Genomic DNA, 16,351 nt, shown 5'->3' on the forward strand with positions numbered 1-16,351 from the left:
GGGAAGGGCCAGATGGGCAGGAAGATGATGCTGGCCATTACCTGGGTGGCGGGGTCAGGGCCAGTCTGGGAGGTAGACCGTGAGGTGGGTTTTGTGCAGCTGAGTCAGAGACGGGGACCGGGGCAGAGCCCACAATCCAGCCTGTTAGGGGGAAGAGCGATTCGTGGCACTTGGGTGACTGTCAATCAGGGAAGTCTTCCCGGAGGAAAGAGGGCTGGGTCTGGTTTTACTAATAAAACACGATGATGACGTGGCGATACTCCAGCTCAGGGCTACGTGTGACTCACGGATCCAAGTCCTCCCTGGCCCCGACCCCTCCCCGCGGAGACCTGCCCTGCCCTGTCTGTGTTGTCTGTGTTTCTTTCTCTCCCCGAGAGCTCAGGAATCGGAGCAGAATCCCTCTGGGAGGGGCTCCTCTGCCTCAGCGAGGGCTCATCTTGGTGGGTTTCTTCTCTGAGGATTGTCTGGGAACCCGCGTCCCAGTTACTGTGGTAGAAACAACGGGTTTTAAGGGAATGATGGGCGGTCATCCTCATTGCTTCCCGTGCAGGTGACTGGGGGGTTGAGGGGGGAGGTGTCATTTAAGGCCCTGGCTGGCTCTTTCCCAGCCGGGTCTGTGTCTCACAGAGGGCAGAAGCGCCCTAAGGGCTGAGTGGGGGCCTTTGTGTCGGGTCAGCCAAGCTCTGAAGGGGATTTTCCCTCTGCTCCCTCCCTGGTGGGGCCCCATCGCCATCCCTTCCACACTTGCCCGTCTGCCACACTTGCCTTTGGGGACTCAGCTGGGCCCCCACCCCCTTCCCTCGGGGCCCTCCTGCCCTCCGGGGGCTTGACCGCCCTGAGGAGGTGTGCGTCCTGCTGCACCCTGTGGGGCTGCTGTGTGCGGCCTCCACCAAGCCAGGGATGTGCCTTCCCCCCACCACCCCCCCCCCCCGCCCCAGGGTCAGCACACAGTGGGTGGTCAGCCGTGTTGGAGGGAGGAATACAGGAACCTGCTTGGAATCCCCGTGGGCCTCGTCCTCACGTCCAGAGACCCAGGCCATCCCTCCCCGGGCCCAGGGGGGGTTCTCCCTGCCCATTTCTTCAGAACCGAGTTGGGTTTCACAGGCCATTGAGTACTAGGGGCACCTCAGCCCAGCGCTCCTCGCCTCCTCCTCGCCTTCCGGGGGGGGGGGGGATTTCTTCACGGCCCACCTGCCCGTCCTGATTTCGCCAGCCCGGGCCGGGCCTGCTCGGGTCTGTTGGGACACACCCAGGACGGAGCTCTTTCCTGTAAACTGGGCCAGGTTCTGCTCCCCAGGTTGCCCCACGACCCACAGCCTGATTGCGGGCTCTGTCTTTCCCCCAATATGCTTGCCCAATTCCCAACATCCTCTGCTACCAGGGCAACTCAGCCTGGCTCTGGCTCGCCCCGAACCTCCCCAGGCCGTCTGTCTGGAGGGGCGTCTCTGGGGAGACAGTTCGTGCCCTCGCTGCTCAGCATGCTCCCCTGACCAGCACGCGATCCTGGGCGGAGCTCAGGGCTCTGCATCTGGAGACGGTTTTCCTTGATCCCTGGATGAAGAAAGCTGTCCACACAGGCACCATTTTCAGGGGGGTGGCTTCAAAAAAGGGAACTCCTGCCTGGCAATTGTGGCTCAGTGGTTAAGCATCGACTATGAACCAGGAGGTCACGATTCAATTCCGGTCAAGGGCACATGCCCCAGTTGCCGGCTCTGTCCCCAGTCGGGGGCGTGCAGGAGGCAGCTGATCAACAACTCTCTCTCATCATTGATGTTTCTTTGTCTCTCTCCTTCTCCCTTCCTCTCTGAAATCAATAAAAATATATATTTTAAATGGCACCTCCCGAAAGTCAGGGTCTGGGAAGGCATCATCTCTCCCAGCCCCCTCATCACCCCACTGAGAGAGGTCAGCATGAGCTCCATCCCGGGCAGGTGAGCAAATCCTAAGGAGAGCCTCAGAAAAGCCAGCTTGCTTGTTCCAACGCCTGCTTTTTGGCACCTAAGCACCCAGACAGAGCAGAAGACACTCCCGTAAGAAGGAGCTTGAGTAACTCCCCGTGCCTCAGTTTCCTCATCTGTCACATACGGGTAATTGTACCTGTGACACCCACTTTACAGGGTTATCAGGTGAGACAGTGGCCATAAGCACACTTTGAAAACATGAGGAGCTGCGTGGGGTCAGGTGCTGTTATAGCAGCTCACAGAGGAGAGGGCCTGAGCCAGAGCTAAGCACGAAGGGCTCCGGCCTCAGCTGAAAACACGTCGTATGTCGGAGACAGCCCTATGTTCCTGTGAAGAGGCTGACTCACCTCCTGCCAAGGAAGCGAGACTGCCTTTGGTCGGTGGGTTTATACCCTGCCTTGCTCCAGAAGTGAGTTAAGGTGGCTGGGAGGGGATAAAGGGAACTTCGGCTTTGGATAAGGGACAGTCCAAGCACTCAATTTCGCATTCCTTTTGACCCCAAGCAAGTATTCACTGAGCACCTAGTATGTACCAGGTCCAGGGGTTGGGATTCGGTTTCTGCTCTGAAGGGGCCCCAGGTCTCAAAGAAAAGACAGACAATAAGCAGATGGATTATAATGTAGCAGGGCAAATGCGGTGGTGCATGGGGATCTGGGTACCACGGAGGAGAGAAGCATTAACTCGGCGTCCACAGGGGTGGAAGGAGGCTCGGGGATGCACAGGGGTGGCCACCAGATGGTGCCTGGGCTGGATCAGGAAGGATGAGGAGGACTTGACTGGCAAAGAGGCATTCCAGGCAGAGGCAGGAAGTAGATGATGTCACAACATGTCATAAGTCACCTAAGTCATTTGATGCACTAGATGTTGTGTCTCCCTGTGGGTCTCAGTTTCCTCATCTGTAACGTGGGAATTATGGCAGTACATACCTCTTAGGATTGTTGTGAGGATTAAATGGATCAATGTAAGTAAAGCACTTACAATAGCAAGTGGCACCTGGTGAAAGCCCAATAAATATTAGCTACGATTTTGCTATTATTTGTTGTTATTATTGAGTTCTGTTGCTATTACGGTGTGTGCCAGGCACTGTGCTGGGTGCTGGGGAAGCAGAGGTGGATGGTCTGTCTGGGTCCTCGCGGGTCCACAGTCCGGCTGGGGCGTCAGGCACATTCACGGGCAGCGTTGGTGCTCTGCCCTCACGCGGTGCTTGCTGGCTGCGCACTGCTCTAAGCACTTTACACACTTTTGTGTGAACTTCTTATTGAAACATTGTACATATCAAGGAAAGTCTACAAACCATAAATATTTTGCATCTATTAGTAATCTTTACAACAACACTGCATGGTAGATTCCATTTCTTTTTGGGCGGAAACATTAAAATATTTTTATTTTGAATTTTGACAAAATACACAGAACATACAACTTACCATCTTGACCATTTTTAAGCGTACAGTTCAGTGGTAAGTACATTCATGTTCAATCTCCAGACCTGTTATCTCTCCTCTGTACTCTACTCAACAAACAACTCCCTTCTCCTCCTCCCTCCAGCCCTGACAACCCCCATTCTGCTTTATGTCTCCATGAATTTGACTACACTGGGTACATGGTATACATGGAATCACAAAGTATTTGTCTTTCTGTGATTGACTTATTTCACTTAGCACCATGTCTTCAAGGTTCATCATGTTGCAGCTGTGTCAGAAGTCCCTTCCTGTTGAAAGGCAGCGTGGTATTCCATTGTATATATACACCACATTTTATTTGCCCATCCATCTGTGGATGGACACTTGAGTTGTTGCCACATTTTGGCTTTTGTGAGTAATGCTGCTATGAACGTGGGTGTACAAATATCTTTTTGAAACCCTGCCTTCGATTATTTTGGATATACACCAGAAGTGGAATTGCTGGATCATACAATAATTATGTTTTTTTAATTTAAAAAAATATGTTTTTCTTGACGAGAGAGAGAGAGAGAGAGAGAGGGAGAGAGAAACATCAATGTGAGAGAGAAACAGAGAGAGAGAGAGAGAGAGAGAGACATCGATGTGAGAGAGAAACATAGATTGGTTACCTCTCATATGCACCCTGACTGGGTTGGGACCTGCAACCAAGGCATGTGCCTTAAGTGAGAATCGAACCGTTGACCTTTTGGTGCATGGGACAATGGCCATGGCATGTTTTTAATTTTTTGACGAACCATCATACTGTTTTCCACAGTGGCAGCCTCATTTCATATTCCCACCAGCACTGCACAAGGGTTCCAGTTTCTTCCCATCCTCCCCAATGCTTTTCTTTTCTGTTTATAGTGATAGCTATTTTCTAGTTGTGTTGGGTATGAGGTGCTGTCTTGCTTTGATTTGCATTTCCCTGATGACTGATGATGTGGAGCATCTTTTCATGTGCTTATTGACCATTTGGGTATCTTCTTTGGAGAAATGTCTATTTAAGTCCTTCGCCCATTTTTCAATCAGATTGCTGTTTTGTTGTTGTTGTTGTTGGGTGATAAGAGTTCTTTAGATATTCTGGATATTAACTCCTGTCAGATATATGATTTGCAAATATTTTCTCCTATTATGGTCTACTTGAAGTATTTTAAAACTCTACTTAATAAGTGAGGTAACTACTGCCGAAACCGGTTTGGCTCAGTGGATAGAGCGTCGGCCTGCGGACTCAAGGGTCCCAGGGTTCGATTCCGGTCAAGGGCATGTACCTTGGTTGCGGGCACATCCCCAGTAGGGGGTGTGCAGGAGGCAGCTGATCGATGTTTCTCGCTCATCGATGTTTCTGACTCTCTATCCCTCTCTCTTCCTCTCTATAAAAAATCAATAAAACAAAACAAAACAACAACAACAAAAAATAAGTGAGGTAACTACTAGTGAGGCACGAAGAGGGGAGGTCATTGGCCAAGGTTACACAGCAATCAAGTTACTGACGTAATGAAGCCCAAGGTTAATTCCATCTACTTCCCCCAGGAGGCGATGGCGGCCCAGGCCCTGGAGAAGCACAGGGTAAACCCTTGTTGAATGCATGAAGGAAGGAGAGAGGACAGGGGTTTTCCCTGCAGAGTCAAGTTCTTGTCAGATTAGACTCTGGAGCCCCAAGCTCCAGGATCTGGTCTGGCCGTGACATGTCCATCAGACTGGGAAACTTCGGGTGAACCGCTTCGCCTCTCTGCCCTCAGCTTCCGTGTCTGTACTGGGTGGGTTCCCTGCCCCACCTCCTGACAAGCGTGTTCTGAGGCTCTAAGTAGATTGTGTGATTGTGAAGCGCTTTGTAGCGAGAGGAAAGGCGTGACGAATCTTCAGCGTTGGAAGCCGGTTAATCTCAGTGGCATTTTGTTGGGTTAGGCAGCAGCTTGCTCCTCCTGAAATCCTGGGGAGTGGGCCACTTCCTCTTCTCCTCTTGGACAGGAAGCACTTCTGGCTTCTCCAAAGGCCCCCTCCCCCACCCCACCTTCAGAGGGGGTTCCTCTTCAGCCCAGGCTCCTGGGGTCAGAGGCACACAGCCATCCCCCAGGGGGTTGAAGGGTCCCTGGGGTGCTTAGGCAGAGGCTCAGAACCTCATGCACACAGAGGGACCCCAAGCCTGCCTTTGTCTCCCCAGGGCAGTGCACCCCAGCTTCACTGGGCAGGAGAGGAAGGGAGGAGGGGTGTGGGCAGGAGCAGAGAAACTGATGGCCCTTAGCTGCATGTCCCTGCGAAGTCCACCCACCCACCCACCAAACAACGGACCATCGTGGAGTCACCGCACCTTTCATTACTAACGTCCAGCCTCAGGACAAAGGTCTTAACCTTTATGGGGTCTCAGACCCTCTAGAGCAGGGGTCCTCAAACTTTTTAAACAGGGGGCCAGTTCACTGTCCCTCAGACCGTTGGAGGGCCAGACTATAGTTTAAAAAAACAAACTATGAACAAATTCCTATGCACACTGCTAAGTCGGCTGCTAAGCAGGACAGGCAGCGGCGGCAAAAACACCGGGCGGGCCGGATAAATGTCCTCGGCGGGCCGCATGTGGCCCGCGGGCCGTAGTTTGAGGACCCCTGCTCTAGAGAATCTGAGGACAGCCAGGGAGGAATGTGCTGAGGCGCACACTCAAAATGATGCATCCACTTCCGTTCCATTCAGAGATGACAGGCAGGACACAGGTACCAGGACACTAGCAACTGGAAGAGCGGGGACTCTGGAGGGGGCGCCTGGTCACCCTGGCCGCTTCCTGGTTTCCCCTGCCGGGCACTACTGCTTGGAAAAAAGCCTTCCTCTTCCCCTCCTCTCCCTCCCCCGCCCCGCCCCGCCCCCGCCCCTCAGAAATGTCCAGGCTGCCTGATTGCCCCATCCACCTGGTTAGGAAACCTGAGGCTGTAGCAACCTGGGAAGGGAGTAGCTGCCTCGCCCTCTGGGGCAGCGGCCCAGCCCAGCCGCTATAAAAGGGAGCGCCACTCAGCCTGAGCATCCCATCCAGGCTGTCAACTCTCAGCGCTGTTTCAGGAAGAACTGGTAAGTGGACTGCGCTGGTGGGCCCCACACTTCCGGGCTTCCCCGGTTCCCCGGGGGAGGCTGGGGAGCGGGGAGAGGGGAGAGAAGGGAGGGAAAGCTCAGGGAGGGCTGAACCAAGCTCCGGACCTCCTGGGGAGAAGAGTGACACAGGGACAAAGAGCCAGCCCAATAGCACTTTTAGGTGAGGGCACATTCATTTCCTAAGCTGGGCTTTTCTTGGGCAGAGGGTGAGGGCATGGAGTTGGCAGGCACTGTGTGTGTGTGTGTGTGTGTGTGTGTGTGTGTGTGTGTGTGTGTATACCTACTCCCTACCACACCCCGATTCATTTCGTCCCGCCCCTTCTCATCACAGCTAGAGCATCCTCTGGGTTTGGTTATTTGGACGGTGCGGGCCAGGACAAAGCCATTACTTGGGTTATGAGCCTTCTGAGTGTCCCCTTAGTCTTCACTCCACTGTGGGCAGAGGCACCATCCCCACCCCTGTGCTCCCCCTTCCAGGTGAAGCGACTCCTTGGGCACCATGCTGACGGAACTGGAGAGCACCCTGAACAACTTCATTGAGATCTACCACAGGTACTCCAAGCTGCAAGGGAACGACCACGCCCTCTACAGGGATGACCTGAAGAAATTGCTAGAGGCCGAGTGCCCTCAGTACATGAAGGTGAGGTGCGGCTGGGTGTCCCCTGGCTCTCTGCCTGGCTCTGATGACGCCGGGGGCCACTGGCCCCCCTGCTGCCCCAGGTAAATAAATGGCCACTCCGATCTTTACACTCTGCTTCTTTCTCCTCCGTCTTGACAGAAAAAGAGTGCAGACACCTGGTTCAGGGAGTTGGATATCAATGAAGATAATGCCATCAACTTCCAGGAGTACCTGACGCTGGTGATAAAGGTGGGCCTGGCAGCCCATGAGGAAATCCACAAGGAGTAGCTGCTGGGCCTGGAGCTGCTGGGCCTGGGGCTGGGCCCCTGGACTTGTCCCTGAATAATAATAAAGTGATTGATACCTCAGGCCTCTCTCTCGCTTTCCTCTTGTGGAAGGAGGCTCCTTGGGAGTGGAGGGGGAGGGTTGGAAAACCCACAGGGACAAAACCAAGCTTCTGTTGCCCCCCACTCCCTGTCTCATGAACTTTCCGTTCTTACCATGTGTCTGGTTTCCTCTCTGCCTTCCCCACTAAATGATTTCCGAGTCTCTTCTAGCCCTGGCCCCGAGGCACTGGCTCTACAAAGCCCATGACACTGTAGCTTAATGGTCTTCCAAAGGGTGATATGGAAACAGGGTGATATAAGGAAAACTATTGTTCCCTCAACTAAATATTAATTCCCAGCTGAGTGTCTTAGATGAGACTCTTGGGAAATTAGGGCAATAACTGCATAGAAGTGTGTTTGTGTGTGTGTGTGTGTGTGTGTGTGTGTGTGTGTGAGAGAGAGAGAGAGAGAGAGAGAGAGAGAGAGAGAGAGAGGAGACTGATTCTGTGTGGTGTGACAGGAGGTGGGTGTTTAGAATTCTATGATAAGTAACACTAATAGGCCCTGGCCCAGATTTTGGAAGCTTTTCTTGTCTCTTGACTTCCAATCTCTCAAACTCAATTAAAAGATACAGGGATGGCAGACAGGCCAGTGCATTAATAAAACTCAACTCAAAGAACTGTAACTCAAACGCTGCCCTGTGGGGTGATGGCTCTGGTGATCAATGAAACATCGAAGGGCCTGGTGAGTGGGAATTTCAGAACCCAGCCCTGAGCTGGGTTTCTTGCCACACCTTGGACATGTTCTGTTGCCCCCACTGGGGTGATGAGGCCGTGGTGTTGGTGATGGAGGTGTACTCTACATCTCTGAATGGAACGGAAGTGGATGCATCCTTTTGAGTGTGAGCCTCAGCACATTCCTCCCTGGCTTTCCTCAGATTCTCTAGAGGGTCCGAGACCCCGAAAAGGTTAAGACCCCTGGTCCTACGGCTGGACGTTAGTAATAAAGGGTGCGGTGACTCCACGATGGTCTGTTGTTTGGTGGGTGGGTGGACTTCGCAGGGTCATGCTGCTAAGGGCCAGTCAGTTTCTCTGCTGCTGCCACACCCCTCTCCCCTCCTCTCCTGCCCAGTGAAGCTGGGGTGCACTGTCCTGGGGAGACAAAGGCAGGCTTGGGGTCCCTCTGTGTGCATGAGGTTCTGAGCCTCTGCCTAAGCACCCCAGGGGCCCTTCAACCCCCTGGGGGATGGCTGTGTGCCTCTGACCCCAGGAGCCTGGGCTGAAGAGGAACCCCCTCTGGAGAGGTGGGAGGGAGAGACTTATCATTATCAAATTTTGTTTGCCAAGGGGGCCTGCTGACTCAGCCCACTCAGAACCCATGGGGAAGGTGACAGAGTGCCCCCTTGGAGTTTCACTGTACGGGATGGGCACTGGCTGTGAAGAATCGCATTGACCTTGAGCTCTCAACAGTTGATACTCAGCTCATGGTGCGCAGGGGAGGTGACCCCACTGGCACTGGCCGCCTAGAGAAAGAGGGGCCATCACTGGAAGGTTCAGGGAGGCGGGAGGCGTGGAGACTGTGGTTTACAAACAGGATTGTGTTCATTACAGGAACCACTGGGCAGAGTCATGCAGGCTTGTAGCCCAGAGCAAGGTGATTTGGTTTCCTGTTTCCCCAGCTACAAAAGAAGAACAGGACAGAGGGAAGTTGAGAAATAAGTTGTTTAGCAGGAAACCCATGCAACATTTGGGCCCACAAAGGAGACCTTGGCTCACCAATTGAGGCAGATCCGGCCACTGCGATTTCCGGGGCTTGTAAGGATGACCTGTCTGAAATCCTGCTTCTTCAGTCAGGTTCTCCACCCCAGGCTCCCCACTCCGGGTTCCTCACGGTTGTGACAGAAATCCTAAAGGCAGGGGGAGGATCTGGAATTGGGTGACTGGTGTCTAGCAGCTGAGCAAATGAGCTTATTCCCATGGAAAGGTGTCCCCTACATTCCTCCACCGGGGAGCCAGACCATCCTGTTGGGGTCCAGATCCCAGCCTATCTCCTGGCCTCCTGGCCTGGGAATTCAGCCTAAAGTCCAATGGGCTGAAGAGGGGAGGGCAAGCCACCAACACATGCTGGGCTTCCGCTGGGTGTCAGCGTGAGCGGGAAATACCATCTCAGACCTGGAAAAAGACAAAATGTTGATTGCTTACATCTTCGATCTCTGCTGGGGTCCGGCAGAATAGAAGCAAATGCAGCCACTTGTTAATCTTCCACCATCTGACACTTTTGGGAAATGTCAAAGGTCAACACAGTATATTTGACTAACAAATCCCAGTGGATAAAGCCAGTTTACCTGCTTGATGGAGTAATATGATAGTATAGCCTGGTAGAGATGGTAAACCCCTAACTGTTAGGGTTTCCATCACTCTTTTTGAAGTTGAAAGTGTCTCACGTCCCACTTAAGAGTCTTACTCAGACACACCTTTCCTGGCTGTCTTTATAGATTCTCAAATATTCTTCAAGCCAGCTTAAACAAACAAACATCTTTACCGATCTTTCATGAATGAATTAAAATAAGAATTTTGACATGGGCCCACCATGTGTGCTGATAATTTTACTTCTCAGCAGTAGACTTTGTGACAGTTTATCTCATTTATTTTTTTGTAACAAGCCTCAAAGAGGTCATCGCTATTTCCATTTGTGTATGAAGAGATTCGGAGAGGTTAAGATAAAATAGCAAGCGGCAGAGGGAGGGTTAGATCCCAACAGTCTCTAGGCGAGAAGCCTCAGTTAGTTAAGATGCGCCAGGAAAGCCCTCTCTTCTGGGCAGCTCCCAGCCTGTGTGTGCACGGAGGGCCTCCCTCTGCCGGCCTCTCGGTCTGTCCTCGCCTCCTGCATGGTCTCTCCATCCAGGGGCATAAACAAAGGTCGAAGGTGCCAGAATGAGCTTCTCTCTGGGGTTGACTCACCAGGCACAGCTCAGGACTTGAACTACTGTGGGGTTTTTGGGGTTTTGTTTTCTTCCTGGTGTGAGCAAACCAATACAACAAGAGGATCAGCATTTTGAGTTCCTTAACCTCTTAGGTGTTGTTCCAGTAATAACTTCCCCTTCCTTCTGGGCTGGGGGCCGTCCCTCCCTGGCAGTCTTAGGAGCTGTAGATGTTTCTGTGCAAACAACTCTCGAATTTGCAAAATCACGGTCTGAACTGGCTGCGAAGGCCAGGGTACGGACCTTGGGCAACTCTTTCAAACCATCTGCCCCCAACCTCTCTCGGGGGACAGCAGCCTCCTCTTCCTCCTGCTGAACAGGCACAACTAGCAGCAGAAAGCACGAAGCTCTCCCGCAGCCCAAGCCCACGCAGAGCCTCTTCATCAGCCCAGCCCAGCAAGGGCTCCAATCCAGGGCAGCTCGCTCAGCATCTTCTTTTGTTCTACCATGGTCGGCAAACTGCGGCTCTCGAGCCACATGCAGCTCTTTGGCCTCTTGAGTGTGGCTCTTTGGCCAGCTTAGGAGTACCCTAATTAAGTTAATAACAATGCACCTACCTATATAGTTTAAGTTTAAAAAATTTGGCTCTCAAAAGAAATTTCAATCGTTGTACTGTTGATACTTGGCTCTGTTGACTAATGAGTTTGCCGACCACTGCCCTAGGACATTTCCCCCCTGTGCTTTGCAGAGCAAAATATTTAACCAAAATAGGATGCTCTGGATTTCTTTCCTACTTTTGTCCTAGACCTTTCATGAGGTGCATCTATTAAGACCTAACCATAAATATCACACTTAATTAAGAAATGATAGAGCCCTAGCCGGTTTGGCTCAGTGGATAGAGTGTTGGCCTGTGGACCAAAGGGTCCCAGGTTCGATTCCAGGTCAAGAGCACGTAACTTGGTTGCAGGCTCCTCCCCAGCCTGGGCCCTGGTAGGGGCTCGTGCAGGAGGCAACCAGTTGATGTGTTTCTCTCATATCAATGTTTCTCTCTGTCTTTCCCTCTCTCTTCCACTCTCCCTAAAAGTCAATGGAAAAAATATCCTTGGGCAAGGATTAACAACAAAAACAAAAAGAAATGATAGACATTTCTCTTAATGATGGAACAAGACATGGTGCCCCCATTACCACTTCTATTTAGAATTTGTATTGGAGGCCCTAGCCGGTGTTATAAGACACGAACAAATAAATGAGAAGTAATGGGAGCTCTGGAGGCTCTGGCCACATGAAGTAAGCGAATACCCTGCTGGGCACCCCCGTTTCTGCATTTCCCTGCCTCCTTCCTTTCTCCCTTGTGAATAACAGCTACTCTTGCAGAATTTTTAGAAATGTGCCTCCGCCAAATTGGACTTGGTTCTTCCCATGAGGCTAATAATGCCATTACTGAAAAAAAAAACACTGACTTGCTGGCATCTCTTATTTTCTTCTGCGGGCTGAATAGCCTTCCCATAGCCTGCATCTGGACACCCCGGCTTGGAGCAGGAAAGACGCTGCCATACTCTCAGACTCGGAGAAATCAGCTACTCTGAGTCCCTTCCTCACGGGCAAGGTTCAGAAATTTAGAATTCACAGTCTGAGATAGAGACCTCAAAAATCATTTCTCCTGCACTTCCCTTTTCTGCTGTCTATTCTGGGTCTCACAGAGAGTTATCCTTTTAACACATTTAAGATGTGCTTTCTTTGTCTTCTTTTTCCTCCAGAATATCCTGCCAACCACTCGTGCTGTCCAAAGTTCGGGGGTCGGGGGTATCCCGTAGGACTCCTTCAAGCCCTCCCCAGACCTTCAGAGCTCCGGAAGCTCCCGCTGGATTGACGTTCTGATGGAACTCCAAGTCCCAGCCTGGTGCCCCGGGCCTGAACAGGGCCCTTAGTCATTTTCTCAAATGAGGTGTGTGTTTTCCCTCTTGCTTTAGACAGGAGCCTTTTCTTCCCTTCTGGAACTAGCCTCAGTGACTCCAATGAAGCCAGGAGCCTTCAGCATGAGCCCTCTGTGGACGGCCCCGCCATGACTGGGCCTGGGCAAGCCTGCCTGGTGCAACATCGGGCCCGGGCTCTTTCTCCAGGCGCAGCACTGACCGCCTCCCAGGGTCTAGGAAATGCCACTGGGGCCACGTAAGCCCCACAGCTCTAGCACACATCGCGTGGCCTCTGTTCTCACCGTGGCTATGGGGGCTCTCCCTACACAAAGCCCACCAGGGCCCTGGGAGCATCTTAGGACCCCTCCTCCCTCCTCCCTCTGATGTCTGCCACTTTTAATTTTCTCAGCCAAGACCTAGTCCTCCCTGCAATGCTTGATCCCCTGAGGCCTTAATGTCAACTCCTACCAACCACACTCTCTCCCGGCACCTCACTGGCCCGGCCACCCGCCCTGAAGGTTGGCTCAGAGCTACAGGGTGACCTCATTCCCAGCACCCTCGGACTCAGGCACTGGGGGTCAGGCCCCCTTCTCTGGGAAGAGGGTCAGTGTGTTTAAAAACTCGGGGTGTGAGGCAGAGATGCTAAAATATCATTCCTGAAGCACACCGGGATGCTCCGCTAGCTTGTCTAGGGGCTCTCACAGAATTGAATTTTTTTTTAGCAAACAAAAAATTCTTTATTTTCCTTCTCTGCTCTCTGGAGTATTCTGTCAATCACCTGGTATCTGCCCAGGGCCTAAACACACCCTGTACATTTGCAGGTGTTTGATGTTTTATTTCATCTGACATAAACGTATGTGCTGCATACAGTCCGTGCATGTCTCTAAAAGATACGGAATGTGGCCTGGCTGGTGTGGCTCAGTTGGCTGAGTGTTGGCCTGTGCACCGAAAGGTCTCCAGTTTGATTCCTGACATTTGACAAATGCTTAACTTAAATGTTTTGACAGTCTCTCAGGGCACATGTCCAGGTTTCGGGCTCAACCCCCAGTAGGGGTTGTGCAGAAGGCAGCCGATGGATGTTTCTCTCTCTCTCTCTCCCTTTCTCCCTTCTTCTCTCTAAAATCAGTTTTTAACCTATTTATTTAAAAAGATCCGGAATGTAATCGTAAAGAAGGGAAAAAAATCAACAAACAAAAGGTAAGCCGCTGCAGGAGCTCTTCAGGCGGTCTCGTCCCTTGTGACTGGATTCCTCCCAGGAAGCGGTGACTACCATGGTTCAGTGGGTGCAGCGCTCCAGTTACACAAGACGAAGGTGTTGCAGAGACCTGCAGGTCCACAGGGCACAGTCAACAATACGGGTTTGTGCACTTAAACATTTGGTAAGAGGGTAGATGCCGTGCTGAGTGCTCTCACCACAGAAGCAAAGGCCCTCGGTCGCGTAGGAGGCGATGGCTGTGTTTACTGTTGTGATGGCATCACGGGTGCATGTACATGTCCAAACTCATCCAATTGTGCCCATTAAGCGCGTGCAGGGATTTTTTTGTGTGTTAATTATACCTGAATAAAGCTGTAGAAAGGAGTTGTTTTCTCCCGAGAGGGAAAAAGGGAAGGAAGCAGTGGCTTGGACAGTCTCTGCCACACCTGATTTCCTAATAGGATTACAGCCTTGCCCCACGTCAGTCAGCGTGTGTTCAACATTTGTTCTGGGAGAACAAAGCAGGCCACAATGCTGAGTAAGCTGGACGGGGGTCCGAACTGTCATTGTGTTAGGATGGAGCCCCATTACACGGATCTTATTTTCCCCATCAGTTCTCATGCTCCCATCTGTCCAGTTTCTCCTCTTGTGGCCTCCCCGTCCCTGAACGGCCCGAACCCCTCAGGGGCTTTCCTACTGCACTGAGGGGGACGGTGCAGTTCTCCATGGCGGAGGGCGGGGAGCCAGGGTCTCACTCACCTGTCCCTCTAGAGCCGTTGCATGGACGGTGTGGCTCCTGAAGGCGGGAGGTGCAGGTTTAGGGACGAACCTAGCCCACTGCTGTGGGGGCGCACTGCATGGGCGTCCGGGTCCATGGCCAGGCCTCAGTGCTGCCCTGTGTGGGGCCCTGGGACCTGGGACTCTGCTTCTTACAGTCCATGTTGCCATGGCAACTATGCTAACCAAGCATGCAGGGGAGTCTGAGATGCTGAATGCAGATTCCCAGGTTAGACTTGCACATTTTTTTTATTTCTGAGGCCTTGATAACCTCTTCCTAGCCTTGGTGCTTCGGTGGTGATCATCCTCATCCAACTCGGTAGCTTTCTCATTGCCAAGTTCGGGGATTGTAGCGGGAGAATGGGGAAGACACAGAGGGATTGTTGTCTCACTTCCTGAAAACCCTGAGGTCCTTCTTGGAAATCCACCCAGTGACTGGCTTTGCATCCCAGAATAGCTTAGGGAGAAGACTTCCTTCCCACATCTCCCTACCCCCAAGGCACAAAGATCTTCACTAAATTGGCTTCCGGCTTGAGGGTAGGGCTGGCGATGTATTTCATTCTCTGCTTTCTGGCTCTGCCACCTCTCTCTCTCCCCAACCACCAGGCACCTGCTGGGACTCTGCCTCCTCCCCAGACTGTAAGTTCACTGAGGGCAGGACAGTGTCTGTCCAGTTCATGGTGGCCTCCCCCAGCGCCTGCCAGCCAGCGACTAGCAGATATAAAGGGCAAGGAAGTTTGTGCCAGGTGAAGACCCATGCCCTCCTCGCTCCTCACCATTGCTCAGAGGTCCAGAGATGGAATCCCTTTAGATCCAGTCTCCCATCCTTTAAAGCACCATCACCTTCTTTTTCTCTCGCCTTGCTTACCTGAGAGTTCATGTCCCTCCTGGAGAGGGTAACGTTAGAGAAGGTGTCTCTTTGAGGGCAGTCTCCAGGCTAACTTGGGGGGTAAACCCACCTTGGTGGGCTGCGATCCTGCCCCATCTGGTCACCCCGCCCCACCTTCAGTTCTGGTGTGCCCCACCCCACTATTTGGGTGTGACTAACAGAGTCCCGTGGTTGCCATGAGTACTTTGTGTGTGGGGGGGTAATTTTTAATTTTGATATAATTTAATTTGATGTAATTTAGTTGGATAGAATTCCAAACTTACAGAAAAGTTGCACGTATAGTACAAGAAACTCCCATATACCCCCTATTCAGATTTCCCAGCTGGCCCATTGTTTCTTTACATTATGAAAATTTGAAGTTATCTTTTTAAAAAATATATATTGTTATTGATTTCAGAGAGGAAGGGAAAGGGAGAGAGAGATAGAAACAACAATGGTGAGAGAGAATCATCGATGGGCTGCCTCCCGTACGCCCCACACTGGGGATCGAGCCTGCAACCTGGGCATGTGCCCTGACTGGGAATCAAACAGTGACCTCCTGGTTCATAGGTGGATGCTCAGCCACTGAACCACACCAGCCGGGCTGAAGTTATCTTGATATGCTGTTCAGGGTATTTACATGATCACATTTAGTTTAATTCCCTTTGAAGGTGAAAGTCTGTTTTAAGGATACACATAGTATTTCTAGTTGTAAAAGTGAGTCTGTTATCAATTTGGCTCAAAACTTATTTGAAAAGTTTCCTCCTTGCCCTGTAGCATGCTCTTACTACTTGTGGTTTTAAGTGCAGCAGTAATTTTTTAATGAAGCAGTAGACTATGTTTTAGAGGAAGTTTTAGGTTTACGGAAATATTGCGCAGGAAGTAGTTCCCACATCCCCCTTGGCCTTCCCTCTCCCAGCGCCCCTCTTATTGACACCTTGCATTAGTGTGCTGCATTTGGTCCAATCAAGCCAACATTCATACATCGTTAATAACTCAAGTCCACAGTCCACACGATGACTCACTCTTTGCCTCGCACATCTATGGGTTTTGACAAATGTCTAATGGCTTGCATTCACCACTGTAGTGTCATCTCCGTCAAACTGTCAGCAGGGGAGTTTCCCACCCTTTTCAGCCTCCTTGGCTGCCCCAAGCATCAGCCTTTCTGCACAGTCCCACCCTGGAGCAGTTTCTGTCAAGTGGGAGCGGCAGGACCGGTCCAGGTGACAGCCAGGCCACAGGTCTCAGGAACTCCCCCGGA

General features: G+C 51.8%; 1 protein-coding gene across 1 annotated transcript; it reads left to right on the forward strand.

The window, feature by feature from the left end:
* The first annotated feature begins 6,366 nt into the window (after positions 1 to 6,366).
* Positions 6,367 to 7,459, forward strand: S100A8 (S100 calcium binding protein A8). Its single transcript, XM_008147246.3, has 3 exons — positions 6,367 to 6,451; positions 6,950 to 7,112; positions 7,251 to 7,459. Exons 2-3 carry the CDS (start codon positions 6,972 to 6,974, stop codon positions 7,377 to 7,379), a joined length of 270 nt encoding a protein of 89 aa, XP_008145468.1. The 5' UTR covers positions 6,367 to 6,451; positions 6,950 to 6,971; the 3' UTR covers positions 7,380 to 7,459.
* The last annotated feature ends 8,892 nt before the right edge of the window (positions 7,460 to 16,351 follow it).

This window comes from Eptesicus fuscus, chromosome 22 (genome assembly GCF_027574615.1).
Source record: "Eptesicus fuscus isolate TK198812 chromosome 22, DD_ASM_mEF_20220401, whole genome shotgun sequence".
NCBI lineage: Eukaryota > Metazoa > Chordata > Mammalia > Chiroptera > Vespertilionidae > Eptesicus > Eptesicus fuscus.

What these genes read in the sequence shown, in the direction of transcription:
- S100A8 (XM_008147246.3), top strand. Translation starts at nt 6,972, where the DNA reads ATGCTGACGGAACTGGAGAGCACCCTGAACAACTTCATTGAGATCTAC. An exon ending in AGTGCCCTCAGTACATGAAG is followed by an intron (nt 7,113 to 7,250) that starts GTGAGGTGCGGC and finishes CCGTCTTGACAG; the next exon opens with AAAAAGAGTGCAGACACCTG.